Here is a 27,504-nt window from a genome sequence, read left to right on the forward strand (position 1 = left end):
ATTCATTCACATGATCCTGACCACAACTGTATGTTTCATAATGAGGCAAATGGCTATTGGATGCAGGTAGTGATCAAGCCTGCTTCCACTGATTGCCTTGGTTCATTTAACCCCCCCAACAAACAGATAACTGTGAGTGTCTAGAAATGAATAAAACTATTCCATGAGATAAGTAACATACTTAAACAATCAATGAAGGGAAATTAGCTTATGCATCTCCATGGCTTTTAATCTTAATCAGTTTTTTCAGAAGAAACAAAGCAAGCTTTATTTACATACAAGTCTCAGTCTTTTACTCCATGTTGAATTAAACACGGTGGGTACCACTACCTAACCCCCCCAAAAAAAAAAAAGTATTCGGATACTGTAATTATGTGGTAGCCCATTTTGAATGTAGCTATCATTTCTAATGTTTTTACCCACCTGGACCAAGCGGATGGCATTGAACTGTTCCAGAGAAATGAATGAAAGGACTGGTGATTTCTGACTCTCTGTAGGTGGGTCCACCTTCTGGTGGATTAGTGTAGAGCCCTGATAGATGAGAGACATGAGAGAAACTATGAGAGAGCTATAGCTATTTGAGTCTACTTGTTCCAATACAGAAATGATCACTGTACATCAATGTGAAGTTGTTCAACGTGATCACCTTCATCCTATGAAAAAAATATTTCTTTCTGACGAGTGCTCTCTTTCAAGATTACAATGCTCTCATCTGTAGTTAACTGTATATAAATTGCACTGACGTGAAATGACAGTGCTCTGTACCACAATCATCGAAACAGAATGAGGGGATGGTTCCACCCAGTAGAGTTCATAAGACTTTCTGAGGGGCTTTTAATGTGTTCTAGTTCAGTGTATGGAACTTAATGTTGATTTCTCATTTCATTTGCAACATGTATTGTCTACATAATACTCAGAGTAAGATGTATGTTCACTTTAGGAACTCCTGCTACATTAGCATGCTATCTTTCCCCCCTTATACAGTACAATGGTAAAATATTATCTATGGATTTCCATATGGATCATTGTATATATGCATATACTAAATTCCTACAGTAACATCATATTACTAAACAGAATTTATTTTCTTGCTCCACACAGTGCAAACACAGGGGTGGAGGTTGAGCACTTGTTTACATTAGATAAACACTTTGTGTTCTGTATACAAAGTATACCATACAGTATACAAATAGGTTACAAAAAATATACAAATAAAAAATAGAAAAGCTTGGATTTTGTTGTAATCTATTAGAACCATCACACTCTATACCTGGATTCTATTTCGCTTTCCTTGCAACAACTCAGTTAGAGAAAGAGGCAAAAAAAGAGAGGAAGAGAAGGATAGCAGGACCAAGGGATGAAGACAGACAATGAAGAAAAAAGCTGGTTGGACGGGATTCAGATTGACTAGAGCTAAGCTATTGTTTCCATTTAAAAATGTAACTAAAAAGCCAAATAAACAGTCTCTGCTGTATCATGCTCTGCCCATGTCTTTCCAGACTACATAATGATTTGCCAAAAATAAATGTGTCTGTACATTTCCACACACACACACCTCTCACATATTTTCCACAAACCATAAAGGTTTGCACACACAACCAATGCACACGTGCAAGTACGTGCATTTAAATGGCACACTGGGAAGTTCAGATCCACTGAGGGTCAAACAACAAGGTTGGTTGATGACAAAGGGATAGTTAATTGAAAGCAGCCAGAGGTTGATTGTGATCTATGGAAAGCTTGCTGGTGACATAATGGCAACAATTAACACAGTTAACCATTTTCCTTTCAGTAAGTACAAAACAACTCCATCTACAAGAGACTGAAAGAGCAAGAAGAGAGACAGAAAGAGAGGAGACATAAGTGTAAATGAGAGAGGAGACAGTAAGCATGTGTGCTTGACAGCATGAGAGGCAGAGAGAGGAGACTGATACACGGTGACTAAATTGTTAAAGGTGGAGGCAGATGTCCTTTTAATTTGAAAACGTGCCAGTCTCCAAGCAACTGCACACAGCAGTACTTCTTGGCCAAGCAAGCCACTGTGTGTGACAGCCTTTGACAGCACTAGTAATATCCGATTACTTCCCACAACTTTTAATTAGGTGTCACGACCCTTGTTGTCTGTTGGTTTTGTTAAGTCCCTTTGTGTTCCTAGTTTTTCCATTACCCCCCTGCCTTCTGTATTCCCTGTCCCCTGTCTTCATGTTTAATGTTAGTCTTCATGCTTCAGTTATTTTAATTGTCTTTGTGGTAATGCTGTTTTACTTGGAAGGTTAGTTGTCTCACCGTGGCTTTACTTCCTGCTTTTGGGTCTTTCCCTCTGCTGTGACCCTCATGTTGACCTGTTTTGATTGTATTCAAATGTGAACAATCTGCCCTGTCTGTGCATATAGCCTTGCCTCTCCCCTTCTCCATTTACTTCCTGTATATCTACGTATTGTTCTTTTTTGTTGCCAACTGGACTGTGTGTTTCTCCAATTTTTGATCATTCAATAGTTTTCCTTTTTTTATTTAATTTGCCTCAGAGTCATGCACTTTGGACCTCCACCCATTTCTGATATTACAACTAGTTGTTGTTGATGTGCAGTGACAGTAGAAATGCTGCAGTATTAGTACGGTTTGACTTTTTAAAGTTAACTAAATCAAGGCAAATGAAGTCCTTTAAAAGCTACAGATGCAGCTTTCCAATTTGGTTTGCAGGAAAAGGGCAACAAAAAGTAATGGGTCAATAAAAAGTCAATATGAAATGGTAAAGACAGCTAACCTGGTTGAGTTTCTTCCATAAGTTCAGGATAGGTGACAGTCCATTTGACCAGAGCTCCCTGTCAAACTTTGAACCTGTTGCGACTGAGCGACTCAGGATGCGCAGTTGAGAAATTACCTGTAAACAATTAAAACACAAAGAGTCAGTGGTATGCTGCATGTGCTCCTGTAAGAATAAACGGCCTATTTTTTTAAAACACCACCCATATAATTTGAAGTAGGCACATGAATTTTGACTCCCATATGTAAAACCCAAAACACTGTTTCAGGCCCTGTAATGTTGAAAAAAAGAAGAAGAAAAGAGAACCATAAACACGCCTCCTTACATACCTAATCAGCCAAGCTTAGCTTCAGGATTAGAATCTTGGACAGTACTTTTATCTAGACTCAGTGTGTCTGTGTGTGTGTTTTGTGATAGTGCAAGTTTCCACTTATGTCTGCGTTACAAGTAAAGCAGCTTGTCTGATAAATGACTTTCATTTGGTCCAGGAGAACGCTTTACTAACATTTGTTTTATCTTCTCTGCTCAGGAGGAAAAGGGTATATATGTGCATTTGCACACATGTCTGTTCGAGTACATCAAAGAGGGAGATGAAGGTAGGATTAAAAAAATCCTAATCTAAAATTGAATTGACAGCAATATGAAGGAGGTTGATATCAAATATAAGGTGATTCAAATAGTAATTTAAATATATTAAGATAACCAAGATTTTAATAAGCTGAAATTTCTGCCATAATTGTCTGGGGATAAAAAGTTACTGGACATTACACAACTTCATGCAGTCAATTTACTCAGTTTTTCACATTATTTCAGTATAACAGTATTCTAGTTTAGGGTTGTTAATAAGTCAAGCTGATTGATAAATTGAGCATAACAGAGTGAAAATCACAGATGCCACAGAAGGCACAGATGTCATTATATCTAAATATATAATCAGAAATGAACAGAAGCAGTATACGAGAGAGCTTCTATATGTATATGCAAGATTTGGAGAAATAAATCTCTCTGCATTTAATGTCTTTTTTTTCTGTTATTGTAGTTGTAATGGCACAATGATACATTTTCACATGCTAGTTTTATCCAAAGTGCTTATCTTTGACATTGTGCATAAAAACTATGAATGCAGGAAATCATACCTCAAGCCTTTTGTAAAGACATTTCAAACCCGTGTCAGGTAATTGGTAAGATTAGACATTTATATTTAATGGTTTCCACAAAATCTGCAGACTTTTCCCCAGGACCTCTTTAGTGTATGTGGTTAACAGCAGAACTCAAATACAGTGAGAGTAAAGAAGGGACACATTTTGGGGAAAAGGGAGAGAAAAAGAGAGAAGATGAAAGTGACAGTGACAAATGACACCAGGATGGGAGACAATGACATATGGGGGAGATAGGTAGAGAAAGAGACACAGTAACAGACTCACATAAGTGGTCTTGTGGGAGTCGTATGAATTAAACTAGGTTGGTGGTTCCAGTGATCAGGAGACCACGCTATGAGTGAATTTAATTGTATTAAAACCCACATGGGGATTGTCCTTACAATCTGTAAAGGTTGCGTGTGGTTGAACTGAGGATAATTACAATCAGAAGACACAAAAAAAGGAGCAGCAGCTACTTTCAGCTGTTCACTTATTCACAAGGTTTCGCCACAGTGGGAAGTTCCACATGTTTGATTTGACAGTTGTTGTTTTTTTTCTTTTAAATGCTGGATGTCCTTACTCATCCGAGTCCAGAAGGATTTGGGTCATCTCCTGGAATGAATGGATCTTTTGCTTGTAAACTCCGACAGTGTGGAATCACTTAAAATCACAAGATATGCAAAGTGTAAAAATCTTCTGAGAAATCAGTATCTGTATCAGTAGAGATCTTCAATGCAAACCACCAGCGACCACAGAATTACGCTATCGGTCAAAGCAATTATGAGGAGAACTTTGGTGCAGCAAATCTCTCCTAGTGACAGCCAGCAACCAGTCGCCAACTGGTCAGGGAATAGACATTTGTCCCTAATGCAATGTTGACCATCTCCGGATCTGTGTGACTGAGACTCTACCTGATGTAAATGTGGCCAATCTCACATTGAAGGTCATCATCTCAGACACTGACCTAAAATCTTCAGTATTTTCAGTGGACTCTAAGGGGCACAAGATAAGATCATCTGAATGTTCTCCTTCAGACTCCTCAGGACGATACAGTAGATCTTTACACTGACAGTCTCATCCTGGGGGTCAACTGAATGCTGCCTTTGAGCTTGGAAACTGCAAAATCTTCAACAGAAAACCGCTTGGTCACAGTCAGTGACGATCCTTCACATGAAATTTGGGTCAGTTTTAACAAGAAGATGATGCTAGCTCTAAGTTTGATGTCAGTGGTAAAATCACAGAGGGCATAAAGCAGGAAGTGGCAGTAGCAATCTAAAAATAGCTGAAAGCTCTCTGGATATGTCCCAGAACATGATCTTGAATGTAGGATGAGCAAGATTTTAAAAAGATCATACCTTGTACAAACAGAAAAACGCAGCAAAACGAGCTCATTGTAATGTCATCGCAATGTCACGTATTCCATTTTCATTTCATTCTTGCTTTGGTTCTATCAGCATGTTTCTTACGAAAACAATGATTTGGTTCTTTAAAATAAATGAACCCTTATATGTGCTCATGTTTTGGTTACTCATCCAATTTACACTAAAGCATCTTTATTTTCAAAAATGAATTCTTAACAACGATACCAGGCTTGAATGGAAAACAATGGAAAAACATATACATGTTCTTTTCTGCACAAACGACAATGATAACAAACATGCTATTGTAAAAAAAAACAACTCTTCCTCTAGTGCATGCAACAAGCAAGGTTTAATTGTGGTGTGTGTGTCACATTTATACTATTTCATCTTTCCTTTAGGGTTAAAAAGATCTTGGATTTTGCTTCCTCTTATAGATTTTGTAGCATCTGGCCAAAGTCCAGGCCAGTTCCTCAAAGACAACTGGCTCTTATGCAGCTTCCTTCACATGTATTATAGGTCAACCTTTCTACCATTTCGACATTTGCACAATATCACAAGTGGCAGAATCAAATCAAAACATATTTTTCTGCTTCACAGAAAATCTGTAAAAGAATAAAAATCAATAAGTCTCAGCCTGAAAAAAATAATTACCTGAATGTGTAAAGTAAACACCAAAGACAGGTTCTATCCAAACACTACACACAGATTCATATATTACATAGACTATATAGTTTGTATTATTAGATGTGAATATTGCAAAATTCAAATGATATGTTCACAGTCAGTGAACAATGCAGCCATGCAACCTTCAGTCTATATCCTGCTTCTGTCTTTTAAGATTTTCATCTCCCTCAAACTCACACTAACACACACACACACTGAAATAAAACATATTGTGTGTTTATGTGAGACTGTGTTACACTGTATTACATCAGAATCTGCAGTGACCATAAACCATTAAACACATTCACACATACACACCAGGGTTTTCCATCCTCTATAAAGGAAGAAAGTACTTGGCAGATTCAACTTACTATGCAGATTTTGCTCAAAGCTCCATAGGCTGAAAAACACCAACATCCATTTTAATCAGCTACAATCATCTATACAAACTGTCAGACTCAATATCTGTGAAGTAGTGGTAAATGTATTTACGGCTGAAATGTTATTAGAAACCCTCAAGTTGCTTCGGTTTATTGTCGTAAATGAACAAAACAGATTGAGTGCAGCTTTTGCAGAGTTTGCTTATATAGCTCAACGCAAGAGCTAACACAGATACACATCAATCTTATCTGATGCAAAATATATAAAATATTGCCATACACTTGTTCGGATGATAAACGTCAACTTTCTGATGTTATCAAATGTTCCTTAAAATGATAACTACATGCAAAAATCATCATATTGTGAAAAATGTTATTTTGAGATTTGCATGAGACATGATATTGAAATGAATGAAATTATGGTTTACAAAATTAGGAAAAAAATATTATCAATGTTATTATTTGTGCAATTAGTTTATGTAAGAAAAATATTTTATTAATTATAAGTCATATTAATATGGTATCAAAACTAAACAGATGGTTCACAGTTGATTTTATCACTGCCATACCACCAACAAACGCATACATTCTTTAAACTGAATTATATAGTATCATAAATACAAGTTTCAACTTTATAATATCCAGGGTTCATTTATTTTAATGTTTAATAAATACTGTGTAATGAATGTATAAACAGTTTTATAAATGTCAGCTGCAACTTCTAATGACATCCTGATAGTGTTTACAAACTAACTATTAACCAAATATTAAACATTTTTAATTGTCAATGACTTGTTGCCTTGACGAGAACAAAAGTTTTTGTATTTACTGTCAATGTGAAAGTTAGCGCCGTAGTACATTGAGTCTCAAATACCCAGATCCCTCGTCTCCTAGGCCAAAAGCAGACTATGCTTGATAAGTTTTAAATGAGACATCTACGTAATTCTACATGCAACAAACTTTCAACATCCATCCATCCATTCGCTTCCGCTTATCCTTTTCAGGGTCGCGGGGGGTGCTGGAGCCTATCCCAGCTGTCATAGGGCGAGAGGCGGGGTACACCCTGGACAGTTCGCCAGTCTGTCGCAGGGCCAACACATAGGGACAGACAACCATTTGCACTCACATTCACTCGCACATTCAAACCTAGTGGCAATTTGGATTATCCAATTAACCTATCCCCACAAACTTTCAACAACCATAGCTAAATGAGTACTTACAGCTTGCAGGTAGTTACATTACATGAGAGTACGGTATGTGCTTAAGTGTACTGGGCATTTTTTATGAGCATGCGGTACTTTTGAGTCTTTTCTGGAGAATATTCTCATTCGTTGTCATTGTTTTGGAATGTTGCAATAATAATAAACATACATGTGAATAAAGCGAGCATATTTGTCCACCCGAATACTGGTAAAATTCTGTTAAAATACATGTAGAATAGATTAAAACATCTGCTATAATTCACCAGGGCGAACGGGCAATCATATGATTCATGGTGATAAAATATTTAAATCAACTAAAAACCCTAGCCAGTGGGCAAAGGCGGTATTTGTCATTGGATGATTGGAAAACAGACATGAAACAAACGCCCAACAGTTAGCAGTAAGAGAAGGGGTATCTTTAACCAGACTGCCCTGAACTCTATTTTTCCAAACTGTGTTACACCTTCTGCTCAGCTTCTCTGTGGAGAAGGATATATGCTGCAGCAGAATAAAGACCCTAACCTCAAAGCTTTGCACCTTCTGCTTGAAGATCAAAGAGGAGGACTGACTTCAATGATTGTGACTTTTTGACAGTCACCTGACCTCAACTGTACATCTATGGCGGCACTTGAAAAAGTGGAAAAAGCCAAGTATTCCTGACATCACAAGGAGCTCTTTGGAACACTGTCAAATCACGCTGAGATAACATGGCTTATCATGTGGAGTCTACGCCAGCACTGCCAGGATTGCTGCTCCATCCCTCCAGTGGAGTTCCACTGACTTATGGGATCAGTGCCAAGGCGCACTGAAGCTGCTCTAGTGACACATGTTGACCCAACACCTCACTAAGACAATTTGAGTTGATTTTTTTTTCATTTTTCATCTGTATACATGCAAGACTGATGTGAGCTGCAGGCGATATGAGCACATGTGCTTGTGTGAATAGGCAGACTGCTGTGTGTGGGTGCACCTGGGAGCTGACGATTCTCTGGGAGGATCTCGCTATGTTGGCAGGCAGACCAAAGAATGCTGGCCTGTCATCCTCTGGGAGATTCTCTATTACTCTGCGGTAGTCCTGGGAAGACACGCAGACCCATACAGGTCACACATTGACACACCCATATAAAGAGAGAGAAAATGAAAGCATTCTGCCAATTTATATCATGGCTTTAAGACAAAATACATTTTTCCATTTCTAAGCAACGATATCAAATTGAAAAGTAAAATCTTGTGGCATGCTTGTTAGATTTCTGTGTGGGTGTATGGGATTAATAATGCAATACTGAGCTCATTAGGGTGTGTTGTTTGTAACAGTTTGATGCAGGTTTTTTAACAACAAATATTTGCCTTGAATAGGGCTTTAAAAGCCTAAATTACTAAACTGATCTCCCTCATCACTCACTGCTAAATGCTAAATTCTAGCAATAGACTGTCAATTCAAATGATAGATTTCTATATTGATTGTTTTTTTAAACAAATGACCTCTCAGTGATTCTGTGGAATGAACTAACTTCTGGAAAAGAAAATATAAACAGAAAGCAGAGCAGCAGAAAAACAGAACCACATAACCACTTACTTGAGAGTTATTGCTGACATTTATTTGTAGTGGCTACTTTATAAACCAAGCGAAAATGAAGCTAACACCAGACAGAAGTTAAACACAAACCCCAGCTAGTGAATCTAATCAACCGTTTTTGCTTCTTTGTCACTGGACGTGGGCTCATGAAGATGTAAACAAACTATATAAACTTTCACCTTAAGCTTAAAGATGCATATATTTCTAATGCACGTATATATCTTAATAAAAAGTATATGTACAACTAGGTGTTACATGATGAGTGTTCCCAAAAACCTACCAATATGGCACAAGAGTTTGGGAGGCTTATCTGAGGTGGAAAGAATCCTCCTCTGCTTTTTCTCTGTCCAGCAGAGTGGGAGGATGAAAGGAGACGTGCAGAAAAGAACTGCTCAAGGTAGGAGCGCAAGATGCGGAGGTCAGACGGGTTGTCAATACGTCCCCCATAGATAGCATTCTCCAACAGACCATGGACAAACTCCCACTGAAATTGTTTACCACCTTAGAGATATCGAGACATATAAATACACAAATAAAAAGCAGGGTCCACACAGAAGGTAAATAACACAGAGATGCGAATGCTGAATTGCCCAGGGTATGCTCTTTCATAATTGGTCGTCAAAGAAACACTGTCATAAAAGGCAATCAAAGAAACAAGAGATTATCATGTGCAGACAAAAATGCAGAGCTTTCTGCTGAATTTACACATTTCATCAGCGTCCTACCTTCAAAAAGCCTGTCGATAATCTCAAAGCCAGCACGAAGGTCTGACAAGGAAAACTCATAGAACTTTGTCCAGCCCTGCAGATAAATCAGAGATAAGCGTACAAGTCAGTACAGAAATGACAAATGAAAAGTGACAAAAAACCTCTGGACTTTATTTAGATCCAAAACTCCATCGAAATTTAAAATCCAGATGGAACTGAAAGTACAAAGTTTAATAAGTCGATAAAACACACATTTTCACAGCACTGACCATTTCTGTAAAAACAAAAACAAATGAAAAAACATTTTTATTTTTTTAATTTGATTACATCACTTCACTTAATCACCTGTTGTAAACTGCCCACTGTAGGTGGATGAGGTGAGAGGTGGAGGAAAACTGTGTGGGCATCTTTCAGTGATTAAGTGTATGTTGTTTGTCCAGCAATTGTGTGCCTGAATGTGCGTTCAAAGACTTTTGTGGGACACGTTTCGCAGGGCCTAATAAATTCGCTTACAGTATAAGTGTCAACATTCACAAGTTTGTAGGCTTTTGTATTAAGAAAATGCTGCTTATTGAGCCACTGTTTAATTTAATGTATGGGTTATATTTGTGCTTACTGACTGTAAGCACTTCAGATGGTGTGCTATAAAATCAGTAATTTACCAGACATAGCTAACCAGTCAGCTTGTTGTCCTTTGGCCAAATGTTAATCATTCATACACACACACACACACACACACACAGACGCAACTTTACAGATTCCCTTTCATTAGGAATATACACAACCTTGGAAATAGAAGCCTGTCCGCTTTGCTTCATTTTAATTCTACTGCCTTTGTCTTTTTAAAAGAAATATTTTTTGCAGTGGCATGTAAAGAGGATGAAAACAAGAGAATAAATGAGATGGGGAAGAAGAACAGTAGATGAAGCAAGAAGAAAATGAGTGATGGTGGAGTGGACAAGAGGCGCTGCGACTGTTTCAGTAATTAGGTGATCATGTTCTTGGATGAGAAACAACATTACCATCTCAAATGAAAACACTTACCAGAGATTCAGTGACTGAGCAAGAAGGAGAATGAGAGAGATAAAAACAGCAAAAGAGAGACAAGAAAACTGCAGACAGGCTAAAACAAATATCGGGGGCCGGAAAGGAAAATGGATTTTAAATAAAGGGGAATGCTGGCAGACGAGGTATTCTATGATTGGTCCTAAATTTGAGAAATGCATCAAGTACCATATACTGACACATAAATGACATCTTAAATTTGTTGAAGTCTCTTTTTATCTTTATATTTCATTAGAATGTACTCAGATTGCTTAATGTCAAACAAACCAGCACTTCTAAAGTTAAGAAGCTTTTTTTTTTTAGTTGATTGGTTCATAAGGACACACGAGGAAACAAGGAAAGGTAAGAATCAGCCAAGACTGATTTCCAGTGAATCTCGTTTCGTTAGGATTTGAAAGGAACAAGCATAATAATACACACCTTCGGTTTTTTCTTTTATAATGTTGTACTCAGCTGTACACGTCAAAAGGGTACAAAAGTCACAATGCTGCATTAAGAAAAGAGCAAGAACATGCTTACTTTCTCTCCCCCGCACACCTGAAGCTGTGTGAGGTAGCAGTGAATGTCAGACTGTCACTTTACGAAAGCTATTTTTATGGGTTATTTCTGCATTCATGCAGACATTTTAAACCTTCAACTCTGATTTAATACATGAAATATAAAAACAAGAATTAAATACATTTTTGGAGTTGTTGATTAAAAAATTGTTATTGGTGTTTTTACACACGTTTTAAAGCTGTTTTGGGATTTTGGCATTTTAAAATTCTAATATCTAAAAAAACTCCTTGAGCTAGGTCCTTCAAATATTTTAGGGTACGTGATTGTATGAATATGGACTCTCAGGAGTGTCTCAGGTTAACATATAAAGATGGATGCTTTAAGTCTACAGAATATTTCCATATCCAGTCTCTGACAGCAGATTTGAAGGCCTGTGGAAACCTGATTGTTGTGGGTAGGCTGGGTGGGCAGATTTTTTTTTTTTTTTTTTTTTTTTTTTTTTTTTTTTTACTTACAGCTTCTCATAGACAAGGTGCATAACATTAAAAAAACACAGTCAACATCAGGTAAATTATTTAACAGATATTAAAGCTTGATTATGAGATAAAACATTCTTCCATCCATCTTCAGTGTGACATTCCCAGAATGTTTTTACAAAATGCAAGTTTCTATTAATATTACATCCAAAATTTGGCATGGCATTCTCTCTCATTTTCCTATTTTTGGCCTGAGGCTCTGAAATTTTGTATAATTATCATTAATAAGTGTATCATTCCTTAAGATGTTTTCAGTCAAATCAGAGATCGTCATTTGGAGGGATTTGATGAAGTGATATGGAATGACCTCAATACATCAATGCCCGAAACTGAGAAAATAAACAGCCAGATTTTATCTATAGAAATGGTGATTACAGAAATTAAACAATAAAATACTGATAAATACCTCTAAGCACTTGCTTTTAAATAACATATCAGATGCCTTTATTCTCATGCCATGGTCATTTTTAACCTAAAAATCTCAAGTTTGGGCATTTGTGCTTTCCAGCCTTTATCTGGATTTCTTTTGGGAGCCTGGATGACCATTTCCAAGAGCACCTCAAAGGACTCAAATCCAGCACGTGTTCCTACTTCAATACTGCTTAAATGCTTTTATATACGTTACACATTCTGAACTCGCATGGACTAAAAAAGCTCTACTTCCACTATGTGCCATGAGTCAAGACAGAGTTGAGACAATTTAATTTCCTTTCGACTGGCCACCAACATCAAAAGTATTCCATACTTCACTGTCTTTTATATTAGAAATAGCACACACATTGCTCTATAAGCAGTATGCATGACAAGCATCAGGTGCCTCACCAGTGTGGGGTTTATTGACCAAACTCAGTGTGTTGGCCAGCAGACTGGGTTACTACAAAGGCTTATATTGGCTGGATGTAAACATTTACACATGCATGGGTACATGCACACAGCCATGCACACACCCACACACACAGAGAGACTCAGTTTGTGTGTTTGCCTAACAGAGCTGTCATGCTTTTTTCTGTTTATTTCTTTTTTTTTGTAGGTTTTTATTTCACATTAATTTCAGGTTTACAATTTTTAAATGTTCATTCATGTTCAAACCTACATATTCAGCAGGGAATCAGGTAGTTATTTCTCCCACTGTATACTCTTCAATACTACAAACCCACTGAACATGCATTTTGGAATCTAATGTAAAATCCTTGTCCCACAGATGGCATCTCTGTATGTTTTACAATTGATTTCAAGATTTTACTGATTTATTGTGCCCAAGAACTACACAGCAATGATGCTGATTCAATATAAGCTGGTTTGGAGCCTTGGACCCTCAGGTGGGTACCTTCTGGCTGTCCCAAAGTCAAGGATTTAATCTAAAGGTGACCCTTCATCTTAGGAACCACCTGCCTGCAGAGATAAAGCTTGCAGAGTCAGTGACTTGCTTTAAATCCCTTCTTGAAAAACATTTCTACATAAAAATGTGTTCAAAGATTATTTTTATTGCTATGTTGCATTTCTTTTTTCTCTTTTATAATTTGTAATTGATCTGTTCATGTTTTTTATTATTGCTTTAATAGGTATTAATTATATTAACATATTTCGTATTTCTTGTTGTTTGAAGTCTGTCTTAAATTAACCATCATTTCATGCCTTCCTTGAATACTGGGCTTAATCTTAAACCACTATTTGAAAAAGGTATTTTCCAGATACTGATAGGTCTGGGAATGAATTTTGGTCATCCTAAATTTTAGAAACTCATAGCAGCAACCTTTCACCACCCCTCTAATGTGACATCCTTTATCAATCGTTAATCCGGCTACAGGCCCATCTATCAGGTTAATTATATTTTATATAGTTTAGAACCATGTTGACTATTCACAACAAATATTTTTAATTGTCCAGTGTCTGAGTAGGTTCTCAGTCATCCAGGTAATGGTAGTCCTTAAAAGCTTGAAAAAAAGAAGGTAACTCAACTTCTTCAAGTTTGTTTAGATGTTTCAGTTCTCATTCAGTTCTGAACAGAAGAGCCTCTTTAAAGTTGTTTAATCATTTTGTACACCTTGATTAAATGGGTTAGACACCCTCTCTCATCAGAGGGACAAATCATTTTCAAATGATTTGGAATTTGAAAATGTGCTGTGTGCGTAGTAACAATGACAAGGTTGGAGTACTCACTCACATGACGATTAAGCACTAAGAACTATGATTATGTTAAGTATTTTACCTGTGGGATGTAGTTTCGTCTCTCTTGACAGACGGCATGGAACCAACCCAGACAGAAAAGAGACTGGGCTCTGGCCAGAATACCTCCTGCACACAATCAGTCACGACGTCACAACACAGAAGCTGTGATTCTGGTTCACATGACAAGCTGCTAAAGCTAATAGGCAGTGATATCACAAACAGTGATTATACTAGTGCAAGAACACGTACTTATATTATAATCAAAGAAAGTGAACTGTCATTTTACAAGACAGATTATTTATAATATACAGTGGGGCAAAAAAGTATTTAGTCAGCCACCGATTGTGCAAGTTCCCCCACCTAAAATGATGACAGAGGTCAGTAATTTGCACCAGAGGTACACTTCAACTGTGAGAGACAGAATGTGAAAAAAAAAAATCCATGAATCCACATGGTAGGATTTGTAAAGAATTTATCCGTAAATCAGGGTGGAAAATAAGTATTTGGTCAATAACAAAAATACAACTCAATACTTTGTAACATAACCTTTGTTGGCAATAACAGGTCAAACGTTTACTATAGGTCATTCACCAGGTCCCCCCGTGTGGTTCTGGGATCTTTGCTCACCGTTCTCATGATCATTTTGACCCCACGGGATGACATCTTGCGTGGAGCTCCAGATCGAGGGAGATTATCAGTGGTCTTGTATGTCTTCCATTTTCTGATGATTGCTCCCACAGTTGATTTTTTCACACCAAGCTGCTTGCCTATTGTAGATTCACTCTTCCCAGTCTGGTGCAGGTCTACAATACTTTTCCTGGTGTCCTTCGAAAGCTCTTTGGTCTTGGCCATGGCGGAGTTTGGAGTCTGACTGTTTGAGGCTGTGGACAGGTGTCTTTTATACAGATGATGAGTTCAAACAGGTGCCATTCATACAGGTAACGAGTGGGGGACAGAAAAGCTTCTTACAGAAGACGTTACAGGTCTGTGAGAGCCAGAGATTTTCCTTGTTTGAGGTGACCAAATACTTATTTTCCACCCTAATTTACGAATAAATTCTTTACAAATCCTACCATGTGAATTCATGGATTTTTTTTCACATTCTGTCTCTCACAGTTGAAGTGTACCTCTGGTGCAAATTACTGACCTCTGTCATCATTTTAAGTGGGGGAACTTGCACAATCGGTGGCTGACTAAATACTTTTTTGCCCCACTGTAAGCATCAGGTCTACTTGTCAGCTATCTCAAAAGGCTGACACATGATGAGTTCAGAGATGTATATTCTACTCTGACGTATCAATTTCAGAGACGAGAGACAACCTTTACTGATCTGCTCTGGAGTCCAGGACTCATATGTCCTCAGCAAATTCTTCTTTAATCCAGGAGGATCCTGGAATTGTGAAAGAAAGATGTTGGAGGAGGAAAAGTGAAAGTGTGAAAGGTGTTAATCCTGCACATTATTCACATGTAAATTCAAAGCTAAAATTGCAAACATAAAAAAACATCCTAAGCTCCAAACACATAAATATTTTGAACAAATGCATTCATACACAAAATACTTATGACCGTAGCAAAAATCTGGCAAAGTATGACAACTGCGAGACACTGAAAAAAAATCATAGCAGGAAGGCTGAAAATCCTTTCTGCACTTATTAACTGTAAGGTAAGTTATTTGTAGCCCATCAACTGACTTATTTAAAAAAGGAAGAGCTAAATTAAATATAAAAATAATTCTTTAGTTCGACAGTGTTGAACATATAATTAACCACAGGAAGGACTGGAACAGAAGCTTCTTGACACAGAGTACTTTGGTACTCTTGCAAGAACAGATTAGACTATACACAGAACTACTACATGTGCACATAACTACTGAATATAAATTATATAAATGTTTTGGTATAATTTAGCTGAAGCATCTGCCACATGATCCAACACATATTGTTCCTCTAAACAGTTCTCTGAACATTTCATTCCTCTGCCAACAATATGGCCCATTTGAGTTAAAACCAATCAGTATACATCGACTTTGTTCAAACATAAACAGCTTAGCTGAAGATCTTGTACACCATCTGGGGGGTTTCACAATGCACACTGCCAGTAAGGCGTACACAGAATTTGCCAAAGTTGATCAATGTACTGGATAAGTTGCCAAATCAGTAGATTAGATATATTTGTTTAGGTGTAGCACAAATCAACCAGTTAACCCATTTAAATAAATATTACATACATATATCAGTTTATAGCTTCAGATATTAATGTTAACACTTATCCTGGAGCCGAGACATTTTGTATTGCAGTAAGCCAGACTGTGTTATAATGTGTATAAACACATGTAAACTAACAGATTTTTCCAAGTGTTTGTGAAGAAAAAGAAAAGATGAAAATAGGGAAACAGACAGGAAGTTCATGCAGCATGCTTGGCTGCTGAAGCAGCTAACCCCATGAGCACAACTCGAATCAGAAACACACAGAGCACTAAAGCAGCGTCACTAACACACAAACTTCAGGCTTCTGTATCTCCTGGCGTATTATATGGAGTAGGGGAGATACAGATAGATAAATTCTGTTTCCAAGGATGATTTGAGATACTGTATAAAAAGTGGTAATAAGTATAAGGATATGTAAGCATGTGTACAGAATGCCTGCAAAAATGTGTTGGAACAGCTCTAATTTGTGCAGTGGGTTAAAACACCAAACTTATGGTATTGGATGTGTATTTGTGTGCGTGTGTGTATACCTCATAAGTGATCTTAAGGCTGGACTGCAGCAGAATGGGGGGAAATCTGGGGTGAACTTCTGCTGTCAGCCAAAGACGGAAGCCTGCTTTGGGCCGTAGCACATTTAGCTCCTATAGAGGAAAAAGAGTGTGCACATTAAATAGATTAATATATATACCAATAAATCAATGCTGAAATCTGAGTTTTATGACATGCATCCAGCACCACTGCTTCCCAACCCACATATCTGTGCAAATCTTAAATATTTCAAACTATAAACCTTACTCAGTGGTTGACATGATGAAACGAGTGCAAGAGTCTAAAAACGGCACCAAACTCAAGAAATGCGCCAGTGTTGTGTCTATGCAAAAAATAACTTAGCACAGAACCAATGTTAAATTGTATCTTTAGGCACAAAATGTTGTTGAAAAAACTCATTACTTTCAATTTCTTTGGCTGAATATTTGAAAAGTGCCTAAAACACAGTTTGACAGGCATAAAAATTGTATTTTTGTATAAACACTGTGATTCCAAAAGAGCTATTAGCTGAAAACTTGGCATATACCAGCCTGGTGTGCTGTGTGTCATTAAACAGTTTGGTATGGTGTGCCAAGATTAATAAATAAATAAAAAGAGAGGAGTAGAGGACCAGAGAAGTGATGGTTGGCCTAAAAGATCTACATCTACAGCACACAGATAGGATCTGAAAGTTATGTCCTTAAGAAATCTGAAAAAAAATAAGCAAAGATCTGACCCAGGAGCTTGGAGATGCATCGTAGCTGGATAGAAAAACACACACTGGTACATTATCACACACGGATTGGCCTCCCAAGAGTTCAGAATTTAAGATTATTGAAGCAGTATGGAATGATCTTGACAGAGCGGAACAACAGGAAGCCAACATCCAAAGAAGAGCTTTGAATGTCCTTCAAGAAGCCTGGAGAACTATTCCTGAAGACTACTTAAAGAAATTACAAGAAAGCCTGCCTAAAATAGTTCAGGTTGTGTTACAGAATAAAGGTGGTCATACCAAATACTGACCTTTTATATTGTATGTTTGCAAATTTCAAGAAATCACTGCACTTATTTTCCTAGCAAAATATAAAGAAATGAGAGGTGCCTCAAGACTTTTGCAAGGTGCTCCATGTAGGGAAATTATACTAATTAAACTAGACTTTTGAGCAGTATACTTCAAGTAAATACATTTCATCCTTTCATGTTTTCCGTCTGTCTTTTTATGTAATTGTTTCTCTTTTAGAATCATTGCACTGTGATAAATTCTCCACAATGACAAACCCATTCACTTCACATTCACTTTTCTTTTTCTTCTTTCAGCATCTTTTTTTCTCCTGACTCCATTACTCTCTCAATTTCTAGCTTTCTTTCTTTCACGTCTCCCCTTTACATTCCTTCCCCATCTCTTTCTATTTTTCTCAAAGACTCATGGTTAAAAATAGCCTGCTGGCACCTTAGGGTCTTGTGTCATCTGATCTCATACAAGCACAGACACACACACACATACAGTCAAACTGTAATCAATGTGTTTCTGCATCATTTAGAGCTCAAGTCATCCTCATGACAGCTCACATGATCCCCAAAAAAATCAAAGACCACAAGAACTGATGTCCCTTGAAGAAATACTTGATGTCCCCCATTGTATGTGGGTGTGTATTGCGTAAGTGTGTCTACGCATATGTCTGTCTGAAGCGTCGTCAATCAGAATTCCACTGCAACAGATTATAGCGTTGCAGGATGGTGTACGACCAAGAAGAAAACAACGAAGAAAAGAAAATGTGTAGATGTGTGGAGAGCATAAATCTATTTTAGTATTCACAAATCAAAATCTCTCTTTGTTGGAATATATCCACACTGTCCAGAGTGTGAAAGCCAAACCACTCATGCACAAATAGATAAACTAAATAGGCTCTGAATCAGCACACCAGTGATAAGAATTATCCTTGTAAAGACACAGATATCATATTTCGATCAGTTACTAATTACATCACAGCAGATATTCTGAAACACATCACTGGCGGTATCTGATTTATCATAAAAAGTGTGGATCAAATTTTGCCATTGTTTCCTCATACTGGAATAATACAGACAGAAGCAAATTGATTGCAAGAGTGAGGGAAGGATCCATAAGTAGACAGATGGAGTGACTGATGTAAAAAATGAGACAGAAAATAGCACAAGTGGAAGAATATGAGTAGACAGCAATGAGAGGACATCTGCCCTGCCAACTCAGATTATGAACACTGACCACTCTTCTCTGCAGTCTCTCCACCTCTATTTCCATCTCTTTAAATGGCCAACTGCTTTAGTGAAGAAAGGAAACACCAGAGAGACAGATGGGCAAGAAAAAGAAGCTGGAAAACATAGAGCGGGAGAAACGGTAAGCAAAAGGACGAAGCTACAGAAACTGAAGCGTATACTAAAACACACCCCCTCTCTTGTTAGAATGTTGCGGTTCAGTTCATTTTCCCTGTTTTTTTTTCTATTTTCATCCTCAGTTTCTCCATTCTTTCCTACGCTCCTTGCCTCCCTCGTTCCTCACATTGCGTCAGCTTTTCATTTCAAGCTCGAGTGCTGAGGCCCCAACTACATCGGTAGCTGCGCAAAGAGGGAAACAATGAAACAGCGAGAGAAAGGGAGAGACGGAAAGAAAGAGTTATACTTGTAAAATTTAGGGAGGGGTGTGAAAACCTGGTGAGAAGATGGCTGGGTTATAGAGTTGGAAACAAATAGAAAAACAAGCAGATAAATGCAAAGTGAAATATTAGGAGAAGAAGTAGAGGAGAGCTGTAATAAGCCATGGTTTAAGTCACACTCAGGGAGGGGGGCGCAGAGCTGACACGTGGGATCTCTTGGCTATCTCCAAGGCACGCACACAGGCACACATATACAGGTGAGGGCTATGCACAAACAAACACAGACACGGGGGGTAATCACAGCATGAAGTGGTTCCTCTCGATATGGTACCGTTATCATCCTGCACTGTCCCCGTTGGGTTAGGCAGGAGGAGACTCAGATTCCCACTCTTCGGTTTGGTCACCTGTTGCTCGACACTGTTATCAACAACCACTACTTAAGGACACCAGGTTGTGTGCCTCTTCAGAGTGGTAATCGGGCTTTTTTATGGCTCTCCAGCATTCTCGCAGATTTTCTAGTGTAATATTCTTGTTTTCCTGCTTTTCAGTACTTCCCCAGTGGCCAAAGAGTGGCTCCCCACTCAGTGCAACTCGCCTGTTTCCGTCGAGCAGGTCTGTTCAACTTCACTGAAGAAGTCTATGTCTCAACTCACCTGCCTGCCTGCCCAACCTCCTATAACTAAAACCAATCATTCCCAGACTTACAAATTACTCCTCTCCCAGTGACTAACCTGCTCAGTCTTTTGGATCTCTGCACGATGACATCTTCTCTCCTTGAGTCAATAAACCAGCTAAACTTTGAAACTGTCTGCTTTGGGCTTTGCTTCCCATTATCGCTTTTTTTTTTGGCATCTGACAGATGTGGCCTGCTACAGCAACAAAAAAATGAAACTGAACCCCGGGAAAAAATAAAATAAAGAAACAACCAAAAATTTGCAAGACACAAAAGAATCCTATTTATTGTAAGATGAAAGCCCATCTTCCCTGAAATTAAAATATACAAGACATCACAACATGATAATCCACACATACTTAAAGCAAGATCCAAACACATATACACATAGACACACACACGTAAATGTCCAGAGAGACAAATGTAGAAACACAGCGGCATAAACAACACCAAAGAGTCTATTGTGGGCAGGCAGAATAGCAGAATACAAAATGTGTATGTGTAGACAAAGGACAGAAGGTAATTTTAGATATGGAAATTTGGGCAACCAGCAGAATGTGTTCTTGGCTTTGTTTTTGTATGTAGCAGTTTTGTAACATTACAGATAAACACTTACAAGCTGGAGTGAACCCCCCCGCCACCCCCCTCACACACACACACACACACACACACACACACACACACACACACACACACACACACACGTTGATGTAATGTAATATAATTTTACATTAATGCAGAGCTAGTTAATAAAGTCCAGCTGTTGACTGACACAAGTTCATATCCATGAATAAATAATCTATTCAGACTAACTAACTGACCCCTTTTCAGGTTCTATTGTTCAACCATTATTAACCCAAAAAATAGTTCAAAATACAAAAAAAAAACCTCACTCAGACGCATGAACACAGATAAAAGCTAACGGCTGATCCTCTGGCACTAACACAGACAAAAACTCACTGAGACAGAGTACTCACTTTTTCCAGGAGGGGAAGCCATGCGGTGACAAGGTGAAGGTTTTTCAGGCAAAGCCAGTCTCCATTTCGGGAGCATTCTCTGAGTGTAGCTAAGGCTACATCAGCCTGCCCCTGACCCATGGAGATCTACACAGAGAGGGAGAGCAGGAGAAGTGGGGGGAGAGATGGAGGGGTGAGAGAGAAACAGAGAAATTGGTATGAAACTTGATTACTACACTGTAATAACTCACAAGTTAGGCACATATCTGATTCAAGTGAGATTATCACTGAGTTTCAGCTTTTAAATTGTGATAATAACCACATTGTATTACTTCAGTTGTGTAAGAGCATCTTTTCTCAGACTTATATGCCAAATAAACATATGTCAACAACTATTTAGCAACAGGACATTTTGTAGCACCTTCTGTTTTCCCCTTTAAGGTGTGTAGTATATTACTAGATTCCAGGCTAGACTAAATTGAATGGGCTAGATTCTATAGTTGTGATCTTGCTGTTATGATAAGAAAAAATCCACCTGCACTTGATAATCTGCTGCGACTTCTACCATTTTATACTGTTATTCGCTACCTCATGATAATTGTCCCTGCCAACAGTTTCGGCTGCTAGTTCTGCGAGCTCCTGGGAAGGGTCTGCCCCTGGAGAGATGATGATCAACACTGGCTCCCATTCCATTGTCTCGGTGTAGAGACGCCGCAGATTCAGAGGAGGGGGTGAGAGCTCTTTCATAGCTGCACAGAGGAGGAAAAAGGGAGTAGGAAGATGACAAAAAGAGTCAGAAAAAGGATCTGTAAAATGTGTGTCAACATTACGTTCAAATTTGATACGGTACTCAGAGTCAGAGTAAGTGGATATATTGTGCAGGGAGGATACTAGCAATGTATAGAGCAAGGGCTGAACACAGCAGGAAAGAAGAAATAGAGGGAAATGCTAGTACATAGCAGCAAAGCGGTATTTGGTGAGGGCAGATGGGTTAGAAGGAGACATAGATGAGATAGACAGGGAGACAGAGAGAAGGAGGGGAAGACAGCACCTAAAGGGGTGGTGATGTGAAGAGAGGTCTGGGGTAAAAAAGAAAAAAGGGAAGGATGAGGGAAAGTGGAAAGAAGGAGGTAATGGAGAAAGGGAGATGGGGAATAAGAGGAAGACACTATGAAAGACAGAGAGAGAAAGTTTAGGAGGGTGATGTGCTATGCATATTGAGTACTAGGTATGCAGCACAATTCACCACACAGAGAAGAACACCTTTTCAGCCCCCTGGTGTTGAGAAGCCAAGCTCTTACTATATCAGTGTGTGTGTGTGTGCGTGTGGTGTGCAACCCCTTATTGAGAATACTTAAACTCTAATCCCGCTGTAATATATTGAATCACATATCAGATATGGGTTAATAGTGACACACATGCAATGATCCAGGCGCGCCGAGCACGAGTGGCTGTGTTAGAAATTCCTCTGTGATGTTTTTTGTGCAAGTATCAGCAGATATTGCTTTCAGATACGAGCGTGCGCACACAAACAGACACACACACGCACAGTGCTGTCTTCTCTGGTTGGCGCAGCTGCCCCATCCTGAACATTCTTTTGGTGTCTGCTGCCAAATGCAATCTGCTGCACTGAAGTACACATGCATGCACATACACAAGGTCTTAGTGGAGAACATCGCCGAGTGACCTTTTGCCGCATCGCTATGGCAACACTAAGAAAAACAGTTCTCCGACCACATGGCTTGTGATGTCTCTCTGCAAAGTAAGGGAGAATTGGCAGAACGTGGGCCTGCACAATTACATACACAACTACCTTTGACGTGCGCAGGTAATCAGTATTCATGCTGCAGACCAGCATCCTCCGTCTGAATAGCAAAGTTCACCTTGGCCTTTACAACATGCTATCAAAAAACAGGGCTAAGATGAGCCTGGAAAAGGACAGTACTGGTCTCTCTGTGGTTCAAACAGTGCTGTTGAGGAAACACTGAGCGACTGTGAAAGAACGGTGCTCACATACAATCCTTGGCATTATGAGCATTCAAGTCTTTCTATAAAAATTTCATTATCTTTCTGTCAAAGTCACTATTTTTGTGAAAGAGGTTTTGTGTGTTTTGAGAAGTTGTATGAGCAAGCACCGAGTCTCTATGTGTGTGTGTCTGTTGTATTCACTCAGGCATGCCTGGGTGTGTGAGAGCAGTGCCCAGGCCTGGACTGGAGGGATTGAGTGAGATTAGCTGTAAGAGGATTACAGACCATGCCTCATTAGCATACTGATTTACTGCCAAAAACACATACACATAGACACAAAATCTTCTTCTCTTCTGTTTCTTTTTCATCTGTCTGTCGCTCAAGCTCTTTCAAATATACATGCACTATTATCCACCTCATCCATTGTACACGCAGTACACTGTTATCAGTGGGTTACTGCGCGTGTAAGGATTGTGCAGATGAACTCTGTATAGTGATTTTTTTTAAAAGTCTACCTATGTATAAAAATAGATACACAGATGTGATACTTGTGTTTGAGAAATAAGCTCAGTCCACAACAGAAAATAACACCACTAAGACAGAGAGATGGAAAATACATACACACACCGGACCCTTTATTAGGTACACTTTGCAAGTATTGCCTTCAGAACTGCCTTAATTATTAATGGCAAAGATTTAACAACATTCTTTTGAGAATTTGGTCACATAGTTGCTGCAGATTTGCCAGCTGCTCATCCATGATGAGAATCTGCCGTTCCACTACATTTCAAAGAAAGCAGTTTGAGATTATTTGAGCTGTTGAAAGAAACCATCAGAAGATGGGAACAATGTGGTCATAAAGGGATGGCTGTGGTCAGCAACAATACTCAATTAATCAATTAGTAAGAGGCCCAAAGTTTTCCATGAAAATATTTCCCACACCATTACACCACCAGCTTGCCGATTTAAGGCAGGATGCATCCATGCTTTCATATTGATTACTGGTCCTACATCCAAATAACGCAGCAGAAATCAAATCTACTCAGACCAGCAGGGTTTTCCAATCTTCTTCTGTCCAATTTAAGGGATCCTGTGAAAATTGCAGCCTCAGTTTGCAGGTCTTAGCTGACAGGAGTGGTACGCAGTGTGGTCTTATGTTATTCTAGTCCATCTGCATCAAGGACTGATGTGTTATGCATTCAGTGATGTTCTACTGCATAACCTGGTTGGAGCAAGTGGTCATCTGAATTACTGTTGGTTTCCTTTAGCTTGTAGCAGTCTTGCCATTCAAGTCTGACCTCTACCTTCAAGGCTTGGATCTCACAATTTTGATGACCAGTTTAAACTTCAGCAGGTCGTCGTGATCATACAGCAATTTGCCTAAATGCAAATTGCTGCCATATGATTGACTGATTATAGCTTAATACGTGTACCTAACAAAGTGGCAAATGAGTATACATTTCAGTTAGGAAATTATTTTGGAAATGTTTGACATTCACTGCATTCTGATCATATGGAACTGACAACAAAATGAAATGAATTCAAATGATTTTATTGTCAGTGTAAAATTTTTATCTGCAATTAACAACAATGCCAGAAAATGGAAAACCCACAGGGGTCCACATCCATTCCTTGATAGTTTAATGCACCGGTGCAAAGGTGACTTGGAAATGTTTGCACAACCAAGCAGACATTCTGTTATGATAGATATTTGGTTAAGAAAGCAAACTACAGGGACGAGTGCTTCAGACTTGACATGGGGGTCATCGATGGAAACTTTGACAGATAAGCACAAGGACAGTGCATAACTCTGACCTTAAATTCAACAATCTAGTGAATTCCTCAAAGAGCGAGCAAAGCTGTACCCAGAGATCACACTGCTTAAGTGCAATATTTCCACTGTGTGGTTTCACAGGTCAAACAGAGAATTCAAGTATAGTTTTGGTTGTTTTGGCTGACGTTTTGGTCTGAAACTAAGGTATTGGCTATCCTCGTGTTAGAAAACATGACGCAAAACAAGAGTTACAAAGATATTTTGGATGCGTCTGTGTCAGTAGGAGAGAGAGAGATGAAAAAAGAGCACAGACAGAGATTTGTGTGCATGTGTGCGTGTGGCATTTACTTAAGGACAGTGACATTCTTGCAATGATGAAAGACAAATAAAGAGAGGATGCGAAGGACTATTGTGAAAAACTATAAAAATCACACCATTGATGGCAAGTGGGAAAATACGGCTTAGAAGTCCTGAATAAAAGCCTTGTCTGAGAATATTTTGTTTGAGTAGAGTGTGAAAGCAGAAGGTGCACTTGAAAAACAAAGCACCTTTCTATATAGTGGAGTGAAAGCAGAAAAATACTTTACTGAAAGGAATAAAAGAGGACATCTTCATATGTTTATATCTCATTATTCACAGCAATCACAATAAATTTCAATGTGCTTCAGTTTATCATTTCAGTCACATTTTGGTTTGTTTACTTTCAACATCTGCATTATATTTTGCATAAGAAGAGAATAAAGAGTGTTGGTGTATTTATTTTAATGATCTTGGTCTGACTAATTAGGGCAAAAAAGAAATCTTGTAAGCATCACTAAAGATGAAAGACACTGTGAATTTGTTGTTTTTAACTGGGAACCTATTTTTTATGTATATTCAGGTGCACAGCAAATATGAAAAGAACACACAGTAGTAATCTGAAACACTTACCTAGGGTTTGAGATGCAAAACAAGTCATGGCACTCTGCAGCCGGTCTGGTCTGACAGCCTGAACCAATAACAGCTGGAAAAAAACAAAAAAATCCCCACAAACCGATAAAACAAAAACCTTATGTCAAAGCAGTATGCGACATATTCCAAAGAGTCAGGTATTAAAAAGTAATTCCCTAAATTATTCATAGATCCACAGTCTGACTCACAGGGTGAGGGTTTGAGATCTTCTTTTTAATATATTTTAGAATGAAATATATATGCAAACGAGTATGTCACCTGCATGTAATGCATGTATTTGACTTTACAGATAAGTGGCTTCCAGTGTCTTTCTTTGTCTTGAGAATGGGTAATTTTTTTTATTCAATCTGGAACCAGGTGGGGAATGGTGTTTTTTTTCTTTCTATTTGACCATGGATTAAACAAAGAAAGATTGAAGAATTTTTTTATTATACTAAAAGAAATTAGAGGGCGAGGTCCTCATCTGAAGCTGCCCAATCACTTTGGCTACAGTCACACAGGCCCAGAGAGGGTTGGCAACCTGCTGGCAGCCACTGGTTGCAAGGAGTAATTTGTATTCCCCAACTGGTTGGTGAGCGGTTGTCTGAGGTTTTGGGTAGTTGCAAAGGGAAATTGGTCATAAAAAGGTATAAAGGTGCTGCACTGAACATTTCCCTGTGATTGGTGCTGGAAGTTGCCTGTAGTTTGCATGCAAGATCGCAACTTGTCTGCAAGTGCTCAGCAACTATATTCAAGTAACAGTTAAATTGTGAAAAGTGTGTCGCAAGCTTGAAATGGAAACTATTTGCTTTCACAGTAATAGCTGTATCTGTTAAAACATGTTGGTTTTAGCAGTGAATCACACCTTTTACTTTGAAGTTCCCACTGGCCTTTTTTAGTTTTCTGGTGATCAACTGGCATTTGGCAAGTGTTTACAGACAAGTCAGCATTTTTCATGCAAACTATGGGAGAGCTCGGCAATCTGCTAGTGACCAAAGCATTCACAAGGCAGCTTTTGGTGTAGCAATCACTTTGTGACATTTGTTGACAGTCAGCAACCTTCAATAAAAACCTGCCAACCTAATACACATTTTTCTGGGGTCCTAGGTTTATGTAACCTAGATCTTAAATGTACTGTATGTATGCAAAAGCAAAAATCGATTACACAAACAATTACATCTATAGCCAAGTTAATATACATACATAACTTCTGTACCATAATATTATGTATTTGTACATATTATCCTTTTAAGTAATTATGATAATAACTATCAAAATAAGAAGAAGTAGATACAAATTATATCTGGAGGGTAAATAAAAATGTTTAAAATAGCAGGCTGTCTGTTGTTGTAACAGCAATCAGTTTCTAAGCAGAAACAGGAGTGACCTATGCTGAAAGGTTCATCTTGAACCAACAAATGCGGGTGTTCAATGATTCTGTGGCTCACAGCTAAAGAAGTTGATTGAAAGCTGACCTGTTGGAAGGGAGTAATCTTCTTGGCAATGGAAGATGGGATTTCTTGTTCACAGTGCGAGCTCTGCAAGAAGGACAGCCAAAGGTCTGAGTCACTTAAACAGAGGGTCTGGTAGAGAGCCGGGAACGTAGCCTGCAAAAGAGAGGGGGCAAAAGTTAAAAGGGTGAGAGATGTAAGATGAATAGATCCAATCTTTAGCTTGGTAAGGACTGGTTCACTGGCAATCTATTTAAACACCTTTAAAAATGCATTTTTCATGTCAGGAGGCAATATTCTACTGTTATGTCTGTGCTACATATT

The 27,504-nt window shown here is 38.5% G+C and overlaps 1 protein-coding gene across 4 annotated transcripts in view; it reads right to left on the bottom strand.

Moving 5' to 3' along the window:
- Positions 1-27,504, bottom strand: part of dync2h1 (dynein cytoplasmic 2 heavy chain 1) — a 126,423-nt gene that overhangs the window by 17,801 nt on the left and 81,118 nt on the right. For all 4 annotated transcript variants that reach the window (XM_080289270.1, XM_080289271.1, XM_080289272.1 and 1 more), the window contains 12 exons: positions 27,205-27,336; positions 25,730-25,802; positions 21,646-21,806; positions 21,079-21,204; positions 16,798-16,908; positions 15,381-15,450; positions 14,101-14,186; positions 9,811-9,886; positions 9,366-9,586; positions 8,480-8,584; positions 2,765-2,881; positions 424-531 (listed from right to left, as the gene is read on the bottom strand). In XM_080289270.1, the coding sequence (XP_080145396.1) occupies positions 424-531; positions 2,765-2,881; positions 8,480-8,584; positions 9,366-9,586; positions 9,811-9,886; positions 14,101-14,186; positions 15,381-15,450; positions 16,798-16,908; positions 21,079-21,204; positions 21,646-21,806; positions 25,730-25,802; positions 27,205-27,336 (1,386 nt within the window). The remainder of the gene's footprint in view (positions 1-423; positions 532-2,764; positions 2,882-8,479; positions 8,585-9,365; positions 9,587-9,810; positions 9,887-14,100; positions 14,187-15,380; positions 15,451-16,797; positions 16,909-21,078; positions 21,205-21,645; positions 21,807-25,729; positions 25,803-27,204; positions 27,337-27,504) is intronic.

The sequence above is a fragment of the Astatotilapia calliptera genome, chromosome 14 (assembly GCF_964374335.1).
Source record: "Astatotilapia calliptera chromosome 14, fAstCal68.1, whole genome shotgun sequence".
Classification (NCBI taxonomy): domain Eukaryota; kingdom Metazoa; phylum Chordata; class Actinopteri; order Cichliformes; family Cichlidae; genus Astatotilapia; species Astatotilapia calliptera.